General features: G+C 48.8%; 1 protein-coding gene across 14 annotated transcripts in view; it reads left to right on the top strand.

Annotated features, from left to right (window-relative positions):
- PPP6R3 (protein phosphatase 6 regulatory subunit 3) overlaps positions 1–10,998 on the top strand; it is a 125,550-nt gene that overhangs the window by 111,711 nt on the left and 2,841 nt on the right. For 8 of the 14 annotated variants that reach the window (XR_002125372.1, XM_019654681.1, XM_019654683.1 and 5 more), the window contains 4 exons: positions 1,213–1,319; positions 2,732–2,882; positions 8,332–8,349; positions 8,618–8,734. Coding sequence is in view for 13 of the 14 variants with exons in the window: in XM_019654681.1 (XP_019510226.1) it covers positions 1,213–1,319; positions 2,732–2,882; positions 8,332–8,349; positions 8,618–8,734 (393 nt within the window). In the remaining variant the exon portion in view is untranslated. The other 6 variants (XM_019654684.1, XM_019654682.1, XM_019654687.1 and 3 more) reach the window with 2 other exon arrangements.

A 10,998-nucleotide genomic window follows, 5' to 3' on the forward strand; every position in this document is an offset into this window, starting at 1 on the left:
AGAGCAGGGCAGACGGTGTCTGCAACTTAATAGACAATCCGGACCTGTATTTCGCTGGTAGCTCGTCCAGTGCTATGAATTAAGGGGTGCAACAGGCGTGCTGTTGGTCCTGTTATTAGTCTTATTCTCGATGGCAGCCCCCTGTTATCTTGTAATGTGCCTGAATAATGCTGTCAGCATTGAGTATTGGCCATGGACTTCATGTCTTCTTAGCTTAGCTGGATTTGCCAAACATTGTTTTATTTGGTCTACTGAAAAACTCCATCTCCCCCACCCCATTTGAAAGACCGTGTTGCTTTACCTGTTCTAACACGTGATGTTTTTAAAAACGATTGCTGGTGATGGAGAAGACAGAGATAGATGAACTGTGGTGAGCTGGCAGCTACTATCTTAGATAAACCAAAGGATAGGCTGAAACCCATGTTGCTTCTTTATAGCAGCTCTGATCATAGCAGTCAGGAAGCTGTCACTCAGAGGGGAAGCTGAGATTTGTGGGAACATTTCCAAAATGGTGTCAAAAGTTTCACCAACGCTGCTCCCGTACCGGGCAGTCAAGCTTCTCCTCTTTCTTCTCTCCGCCTTTTATAACTGGAGGCCGAGGGACCTTGATTACTTGCGAACATTGTTGAAACAGCTCGCTTCTCTTTGCCCCTATGCACAGCCCATTTTGTCTCACTCAATATCACTAAGAGGGCCTAGCCCTCCGGGCACTTGGCTCAAGGTAAATAGGGGTTTGTAAAAACAGCACCACAGGGCCGGCCAAGTGGCTCAGTTGGTTAACAGCTCGCTCAAGAGTGCAAGCTCTGAGCAACAGGGTCGCCAGTTCGATTCCCGGCCCGGGCTGAGCTGCCAACAGGTGGCAGGATGTCTCAGCTAGGAAAACAAAAAACAACAGCACCATAGACGCAGATCGTACTGTACAGATTATGTTATTGCTTTCCCTGCCCTGCGAGCCTGGTGATCGCGGTGAGGCCACAAGGCTGGGCCATTCTGAACCTGTCTGAAACCTCTGAGAAGCCCCTGCATTACCGCCCTGTGAGTTAGCAGAATATTTACCCATCCACGCTTAGATTCGTGTGTCCCTGGAGTCTGTCACCAACTACCCATGTCTCCCCAACAGAAGCAGAATTGATTTTTAAAGGATTTTTCCAAATAATGGTAACTGAGGGCTACTACCCACTGCTAACAGCTGTATTTTCTCTTTTCTAAAAGTACAAAAGATGCTTTAAGGAGTAATTCTCCAGTGGAAATGGAAACCAGCACTGAACCGATGGACCCCCTGACTCCCAGTGTTGCCGCGCTGGCGGTGCAGCCAGAAGGTGGGTGTGGAGCCGGCCTGGCCACCATTTTGTCGTTCAGGCTTTAACTTGTGCTTAGTTCTCTGGATCCGAAAAGTTGCGTCGGTCCGCGTAACAGGTTTATAAAACCAGGCTTGACTGGACTCTCAGGCTCAAGGGCTCAGCTCAAAGGAGCCGAGAGAATGAGCTGGTGGGTCTGATGTCCATGGGGCAGCTGGAGAAGAGGTTGCGTGTTCACTCGGAAACACAGCATCCTGATTCTAGGAGCGAGGGACTGTTAACTGCTATTTGGTCCTGTCGGTGTACAGGAAAGGAAGCAGGCCCAGGAAGGGAGACTCTTAGCCGGCGGCACCGGCTGCACAGAACCCATTAGTCATGTGCGTTCTGAGCCCGGCAGTGCCTGTCCTTCTGGCCCACAGAGCTCACTTTGCTTGGGCATGTGCGTGTGTCTGGGTGTGTCTCAGGCTCTGTGACTGTTCATTATGAACAGACGAAAGGGTCACAGGTATCCAGTGATTGTCTCATTATTCAAAATACACACATCGTTCCTTGCACAGGCCCTGAGCTGTTTCAGCTTGATGAACGGGGCTTTGGGAGGTGCGGGGAGAGGGCGGAGGTGAGTGCCGGGGACTTGCGGGGGAGTCGGTAGTATGTGCGGGAACAAGGAAGGAAGTCCTTAGGAAAAGAAATGAGGATACGGGTAGAGGGACAAGGACCAAGGGGCAGGGCAAAGCCATAAAACCAGCCACAATGCTGGTGGTATTTGTCCTTCTGTTAAACGTTGTATGTAGATGACCTGTCTGATCTCTCAGCAGTTCTGCAGGTGGGATCAGTTATCCCCATTTTGTGGATGAGAAAACCCAGGCACGGGTTAGATTCCTCACCCAAGGGTTAGGAAGCTCGTAAGTGGTGAGGCTGTGGCTTGAGTTCAGGAAGCATGACTTCAGAGCCCCGGCTCATAACCAGCACACCACATGGCTCCCTGTTACAGAAGAGGAAATAGCCCTTCAAGAAAGTAACTTGAAAGAGAAAGAATAGGGCCCGAGTGGGGCAACTTAAAGAAAAAGGCTGCGTGAGGACACTGCAGTGGATAAGCCGTGGGCTGCGTCCTTGTGGATGGAGGTCAGGAGGCTAGAGTCAGGCTGCCCACTGTGCTCTGGAGCATGGGCGGGGAACAGGGACGGGCGTGTGCTGGGGAGACAGAGCCCGGGAGGCCGTGAGGACTTGCCGGCCCGGGGCTGAAGAAAACCTGTGGCACTTCTCTCTTAGCGGGCACTTTTAAGAAGCCTGTGCCCATTAAGAATTGTCCCAGGCAAACCACCTCTTCTTCAAGCTGGAGATGACGTCACATTGGGTGGGTGGGTCTGCGCAGAGGAGGGTGACAGTTCTTGTGTGGTTTTGGTACGCGTGACCATCAGCTGTGTTCTTTCCAGTGCCGGGCAGCATGGCCATGGAGGCCAGCTCCGATGGAGAGGAGGACGCAGAGAGCACAGACAAGGTAACTGAGACAGTGATGAATGGCGGCGTGAAGGAAACTCTCAGCCTCACTGTAGATGCCAAGACAGAAACCGCGGTCTTCAAAAGGTAACCAGGGGCTGGATCATACTGGCAGCTTCTGGTTGGGAGGATGACGGGGAGAAACCTCAAATGTTCATCTTTCATTTGATTCAAATGTGGGTTCAGAGATTAGCCTGATATCTTCCTAACATCTCTGTCAAACTCAGTAAATCTTAATGAAGAGATGGAGAGTTTGGGTCCGTCAGTCAGTATCTCTCTCTCTCTCTCTCTCTCTCTCTCTCTCTCTCTCTCTCTCTCTCTCTCTCTCTCTAGTATTCAGAAGACTATAGTTTTTAAGTCTAGCAGATTCAAAAATACATGAGTAAAAACTTGGCAAATCTTTAGTCATATTAGAAATTAACTTGTATACAATTCATTACAAAGCTCAGTCCATCAAAACCTTAGTTCGGTATCATACAGACCATTTTCTCCGGACATAATGCAGTCGTTAGAATTCAGGCAGCTTTGGTCTCCATTATATGCAGACCCTTTCAGCTCATAAGAAGGCATGAAAGAGAAAAATGAATTGTAGGCTGATTTCATGTGTGGGCACATATGCATAAAACTTTAAAGTCAGCAAGCCAAATCCAGCGATGTATTTTTAAGTCATGACCAAAAATATATCCTATGAATGTGAGGATATTGTAACATTGTAAAGATTATTGAAGGTAATTGACAGATAGATAAAACGACAGAAACCATTTGGACTTTCAGTAGATGGAGAGAAGCAATTAATAAAAATGGAAGCCATTTATGACTTCTTAGCAGCCTAGGAATAGGAAGTAGCTACCTGAAACTGATGAAAGCGTCTACTGAAAAGCTACAGCAGACTTTATTCTTAACAGGGAAGCATTAGAAGTATTCCGTTCAAAGGCAGGACCCAGACGTGGAGACCTCCAGTCACTGCCTCTCTTCACCACTATGCTGATGTCTTAGCAAGTGCAGCATAAAGTAAAAATAAAAAAAGCTGTAAAGATTTGAAAGAAATAAAATGATTGTTGTTTGTAAATTATAATTTTCTACATAAAAATTTTCAAATTGATTATATAGACAAGTATGAGAACTACTAGGAAAGTTTAGCAAGTTTTGCTGGATGCACAAATCAGCTGCATCCTATGAACCAATATTAGATGTCCTAGGTGTGCTCCCTCATTTTTAATTAAAATGTAAACCTTGTCTGTAAGATAATTAAGGTTGAAAGATATAATAAAGACCTAAATAAATAGGGAGATTGCCACGTGTGTTAATGGAAAGATATCTCTCGCTTTTTTTAAAAACCCATAAAATGAATATATTTCTCATCAAAATCCCAGTGGGGTTTTTTGTGGAAACTGAGGAGCTGACTGTGGAGCTGACTGTGATATTCATGAAGAAGAGCAGAGAGCTGGGACTGGCCGAGGTCTTTCTGAAGGCAGTGAGGCGGGCCTCCCCGGGCCAGGGCACAGCACTTCTCAGTAAGGTGACTTAAGTTAGTGAGACGACGTAGCATCGGCAGTTACACAGACAGACCCTCTGCCTTACATGGGCTGGACACTAGTGACAATGAATGACAGTACAGCTCGGTGAAGAATGACTGGACTAATAGTGGGTATCCTTTTTGGAGAAAAATGCAGTTAAATCTCTCTTCAACATAAGTATGAAAGGCAAAGCTGCAACCTTCAAAAGACAACATAAGAGCGTCTTTAGGATTTGGGGGTAAAGGATTTTTTTTTTTATTGGGGAATTTGGGGATGGGAACAGCACTGGGGAATTGGGGGAAGGGGAACAGACAAGTTGCTGTCATCTTGTTCTTCAGTCTAGTTGTGGAGGACGTTGCTTCACTGGCCCAAGTTGGCACCATCATTGCGCTCTTCCCGGGCGAGGCAGATCAGTCGCCAGCTTCTGGACGGCCGCTCACTGCGGCTGCTGGCTGCTCACGCTGGCTGCTGGCCACACACAGTAGCCCATGGCAACCCACTGCAGCAGGGGCTGCAGCCTATGCCATTGCTAGCGACTCACAGCAGCCCAGCTCCAGGTTGAGCTGTTGTTCAGCATCTTAGCTGTGGAGGGCAGTGTCACTGGCCCTCATATGTGGGATCCGAACCGGGGCCCTCTGGCGTCCCAATCCAGTTTTTAACCATCGCGCCACTCAGCCGGCCCAAAGGATTTTTTAACTATTAAAAAAGTCAAACCATAAAGAAAAAGATTGATAATTTTACTTTATTTAATTTCTGACATTCCAAAAAAGGTGATAAAATGAAAAGACAGCTGTAGCTATCAAGGAAAGATTCAGTAGGAGGATAGAGGAAGAATCTAATGTCAGGAAGGAAGAGACAGACAAGCTAAGCTAATAACAATTTTTGAAATGGATGGAGGATCCAAACAAGACAGCCCCTGTGGCAGAAAACGGCCATACACACCCACCCCGAGCAGGTCGGCCTCACAAGCAGCAGGTGTGGCGGTTACAGGAGTGACGCAGCGCCGTTTGTGCACGTTAGCCTGCTCGTTTCTGCCTTAAGTTGTTACCGAAAGTTTAAAAAGTGTGAAAACTGCCTAGATCTTTTTATGAGGCTGTGAAATGTTAATTCCAAAACCGGATAGGAATAATTACAGATAATGATCAACTCATGTCACTTGCAGGAAAACTTAAGTGCAAAACTCCTGTATAACTGAATCCAATAGCATATTAAAAATAATTCGTAATGATCCATTAGAATTTATCGCTGGTGTGCAAGGATGGTTCAACATCAGAAAAACCTGTCAGTGTAATTCACCATATATCAATAGACGGTAAGAAAAAGAAAATCATTTGGTACTTCTGATGAAGCCTTTGATAAAAGCTCTATACCCATAGATGATTAAAACTCTGAGCATAGCAGGAACACATAAGGAATTTCCTTACCTTTGTCAGCATTAAATACCCAAATCCTACAGCAGAAATGACACTTAATGAGGGAATTTTAAGTGCATTCATTTAAAGTGAGGAACAAATAAGGACGCCCGTCCTCACTGCCACTGCGTGGGCAGCCATGGGCAATGTTCGGAGGGAAGAAAACGAAACAGAAGCGTTGGTAAGATGAGATGAGGAGTGGAAAAAACTGTTATCATTTATAGTTATCAACTATTATCTAGTAAAAGCTCAGCAAAGCCGCTGGGTGAGAGAGCTCTTAAAAGTCAGTAGCCTTTCTCTACATCAGTAATAAGCAGTTAGGATGTATAATAAGAGGCAAAGGACCAGCCACAAAACATATCAGATTCTTAAGTTATTTAGGAATTATGTCAGCCCAGGTACCTGTGAAGAAAGCTTGGAAGTCCCAGTAACAGCAGCTGCAGATCTGGACACGTGGAACCCCACCCACGCTGTGATGGGACAGCTGAGTGGGGCAGTGTGCCCGTCACCAGATCAACCTTTATGTTTAATGCAATTCCAATCACAATTTCAGTTGGATTTGTAAAACATTAAACACACTCTAAAGTTTATGTGGAATAATAAGGTTCCCAAATTGCTGAGAGAACCATAAGAAAGATTAAATAAGAGACGTCCTGGCAGATAGTCGGTCGTGCTGCAAAGTCACAGTAATTCTAACAGTGTGATATTAGCGCACAAACAGGTAAAGGGGCCAGTGTGATGGGAGGAGCCCAGAAGCGAAGGTGGGGGCACGGGGAGCCTGGCTCACACAAGGGGACAAGGGGAACAAGAGCTCCTTGAACGACATCCGAAGGCAGCTAGTTCCAGGGGCCTAAGGTTTACCGTGCGCTACTTTCTGCGTGCCCAGCAGCACTGTTCTCTGGCCGGTTCCTGTGTGCTAACTCATTCATTTCTCTCAAGAACACTGGGAGATAAGAACTGTGGTTATCATCCCACTTTCCAGATGGGGAAAAGGAGACTCCAGAGTTAAGTGATGTGGCCAAAGTCTCGGGGTAGTTAGAAGAGAATGCAGCGTGTCTTTCTGACCTGTGGGCAGAAAAGGACTCCCTTTTTAATAACGAAACGAGAAAACTTTCAGAAGCACAAACCACAATGCGAAGGATAGAATTGGACTGCATCAAAGTTAAGAATGTCTGAAGGTTGATAGAGTACTGTACACACAAATCGAGGCAGACAGCAAATTGGGGCAGGGTAGCTTACAGCATCTAAATCAACAAGAAACTAACAATATTCAATTCCTATAAACCAGTAGAGAAAAAGGTAACTCAGGAAATGGGCAAAAGATAGCAATAGACAGTTTACAGACAAGGAAACCCAAAAGGGCTAAAAGAAATACAGCTGCTCAAAACACAGTCGTCACCTGACACCTTTTGTGAGAGTAGCAGGATGAGAAAGGGGGTCATACGGGGTCTGGGGCCGAGCCCGGTCAGTGGGGAATACAGCCGGGGCTTCCTTGTCAGTGGCCACATTTTCTACCGCTGGGTGTAGGGTCCCGAGAAACCCCAGGCACCCCCCAGGGCCCTGCATGGTGGCAGCCATTGCAGCATTGTGCTCTGAGGTGCGAGGTGGAGGGCAGTTCGGGGCTGGTCACTGAGCAGCCGGGTAGAACTGAGGTGCACACTGGGGGGTACCGTGTCACAGTCGACAGGGACAGGCGGTCTTCCAGACTACTCATTACAGAGACAAACGCAATGAGGTGTACGATTCGGTGCCACTTAACATGACTCAAAATACTTGTCTGCAATGACTGCATTTTATGGGGTGAAGATCGTGTGTATGAAACACCTCTTTGGTGTTCAGGGAGTGGACAGTGTGGGTATCGAGTCATGAACCAGGTCACTCAGATTGTCAACAAATCTTTAGTTCATTTTTTTCCTCTTTACACATTGCCCGGGCCCACCCGAAAGCCACCCAAGAAACCACCCTAAGATTCTGTTTTTCAGGAGCAAACTCAGGACGGGACCAGCTCTTAGAATGGTGGGCCTCCCCAGAGGGAACCGCCAGCTGCCCTTCTGCTCAGTTTAGTGCCACCTTGATGGTGTCAAAATGAAAATCCAGACGGAACAGGCAAAAGTCTCAAATTTCAGCCCACAAACTGTTGAAAGCGTTTGCTGCTTGTCTTTCTCCACCAAGAGCCATCGGAGGGGGAAGCAACCCCTTCAGGCAGCATTTCCCCAAACCCTCAGAACCCCGAGGGTCAGTTTTCACCTGTCCTGGCCGCTGTTCGTGGCTCGCTCTCTGGGCGTCTGTTCTTCTCACGCATGGCTGGAGGGCACCTCGAGAAGTTCAGTCCCGGTTCAGGCCGCATGTCACCCTGCTCACATGACATCAGCCAGCAAGCTGGTGGGGGTCTGTCCTACCGCCTGTTTAAATGGTAGGCTCAGCCCGGAAAGCAAACTGCTTTAACTAAAGACTCATTCCTTCAAACAGGTTCATTTGACAGCTTCACCGAGTCTGCAGATTTGCTTATGTGCAGTCGTGGACATAGTATTCCCCAAATTCCTCATTCATAGGAGTGTTCTGAAACTCTTGTACATTTCTTTTTCTGTTTTGCACACTTGGCTTCAGAGTGTTGAAATCCTATCGGTATGTACAGTCGTGCGGGCCTGTTCTTTCCCAGACACCAGCCGCATTACATCGTCCCGCTTCCAGTCCCCAGTGTGCGTGAGCCCCTCCCTCTGTGGGTCCCCAGTCACTGTCTGTGGCGCCTGTGACCCCTCACCTGAGCATGCTCGGCCCCGGGCCTGTGACTCCATGGCACCCATGACCTCCAGCGCCATCTGCATGCGCCCTTCTCCTCCCCCCGGCCCGGCCCCACGGCGCCTCACACTGCCTGTCACCCTCTTTCCTGCAGCGAGGAAGGAAAACTGTCTACCTCTCGAGATGCTGCCTGCAAAGATGAGGAGAGCCCGGAGACGGCCGAGGCCAAGTCTGCGGCCCCCCGGCCCCCCAGCAGTAGCCCTGAGCAGAGGTAACGGCCCGCTGCCCTGAACTCTGGCCTTGACTCCTGTTGCCTGGGGGTGGGGGTGGGGGGAGTTGGCATCAGGGAGTGTGGGACACATGAGGGGGTTGTTACAATTGTCCTGACGCATTCACATTTTCGGCGCAGTAATGCTTTCTCGTTCCTTATGGAATCAGGGTGACTGAGCTAAGAACTCAGAAATAAGTTTATCTTCTGACCCCAGAAGCCAAAAACTGACCGGTTTTTGGAGATTTGGTTACATCACTGGCTCTTTAAGAAATACCTGGGATTGGAAGGGTCTCGTGCTGGCATTACCCACCCCCCCTTTTTTGGTGAGGCATTAAGTTGAGACAGCGGATTCTCCACCCCTCTCCCGGATAGGGCTCCCAAGTTCTCATTGGTTTCGTGAAGTCACACAGCTGCCAGACACAGGCAGCTCCTGGCGCCTGTTTTCCTATGGACATGCCCCTGTGATGGACATGCCCCTGTGACACACAGGGAGGACTTTCCTGGAGACCCTTTCCCGTGTGTGCCTAAGTATTCACCATGCTTAGCTGAGCCCTGTTTGGTTTAATTTTGGTAAAATACTTACCTTGTCTTCACTGAAAACCCCGCTACCAGAGCCGAGTGATTTGGAATGGGGTGTTCTTTCCAGTCACCTTTTGCTCAGGCTGAGCCAGCACTCTGAAGGGATAGGCCGAGCCGGGAGGATTTGCCCCCAGCACTTCAGAGCTAACCCTTCTGGCTAAATAAATACATCTGTCTGTCTATCCGTCCCTAAGGAATAAAATCACCTTGACAGTCATTTCAGAGAAGTTGTACTTAACCCATCCCCAGACCCCCCACCAAAAATCTTCTAGGCATTTTAGGGGTGACATACCCAGTGGGACCAGCAGGGGGCACGCTCTGTTCACTGGCCGCCAAACCTCTATTCATAGCTTAGCAAACTCCGCTTTTTTTCCTCTCCTGGAAATTATAGCCAGAATGAGGGGTTTGCTTTTGTGATTAAGAAAAACATATTAATTTTATGAACTGTTTGAGCACATTGGCTGTGGTGAAGGCTTTGGGAGGCGGAGGCAGTGTGGAGGCCGGGTGACACCCTACCTTTGGGATCCAGCCCCAGCCGTGCTTCTACGGGTTTAGACAAGTCACTTTCTGCCTGGGGTTTTTACTGTATGTTTTTAAAGGTCCTTGAAGGTCTAATTCCTAATCAGTTATGTCAGCTCCCTGACTTCTACCTGTAAGTTCCTTGACATTGAGAGCTGCCTAGAAAGCAGGATACTCCACTGCTGTCCCAGTGGAGTGTTGCTTTGGGCGACCGGTCTTGGATTCTCTGACAGAAGCGGTTCAGGACTCTTGGGATCACTTCCTTGGCTCATTTCCTCAAGGGAACCGTCTCCTTGCTCTTCTCCCTGCCTAGAAACATCCAATCTGCAGGACAAATTGGGGAGAGCCACTGACAGGAGAGGGGCACCACGTGTGTCCATGCATTTGTCCATCCACCCTGCTTCCACCCACACGCCTAAGGGTGGCAGCCAGTGGTCCAGGCCCAGGGGAAAACAGTAGCGGAACAGACACAGGCAGCGTAGGGCACGGAAGGGGCTGTGAAGACTAGACAGAGCCGGGTGAAGGGACAGCCCGGCTTAGGTGGGGCGGCAGGGAAAGGCCCCAGCAGGTGACGTCTGAGCTGCCCTTACGGCCAGGACAGTGATTGCCTGATGTGCCACGTTCATGTTCTTACAGCAGTTTGTGACAGTGTTGGCGATAAAAGGCCATTGGGGACTTATCCTATGCAGTCTGCCCTGCATGGTTCCTGTCACAGCCAAGCCTCACGGTGATCCCGGCCTGGCAGTCAGCACTGGACACATTGTCTAATTACAAACCCCCTGGGGGGTGGGTCATTGTTCCCTTTTCACCGGGCAAGACCGAGAGAGGTTAGAAATTCACTTAAGGTCACAGCGAGTGGGGCAGGCAGGATGTGTTATGTCTCATGTCAGAACTCTCGGTGCCTGTGTCTGTTACACTGAGACACCATCACGTGAGTAGCGCGCATTGTGTGTGTGGAGCTGACTTCTGGGGTCTCGGTACGATCGTAGGCGTCTGAAGCATTCTGTATGTACACTTTGATGCTAGTTCACAAGTCCTTGTGCGCTTCCCAGCAGTGCCTCCAGTGTCCCTCCCTAAGTCTGCTTTGTAAGATTTTCGGTGACGCTTGATGGCGTAGGATGGCAGACCTGGTCTGTCCTGTCCCCCCCACGTCGTCATCCGTCCTG

This window comes from Hipposideros armiger, unplaced genomic scaffold (assembly GCF_001890085.2).
Source record: "Hipposideros armiger isolate ML-2016 unplaced genomic scaffold, ASM189008v1 scaffold_228, whole genome shotgun sequence".
NCBI classification, from domain to species: Eukaryota; Metazoa; Chordata; class Mammalia; order Chiroptera; family Hipposideridae; genus Hipposideros; species Hipposideros armiger.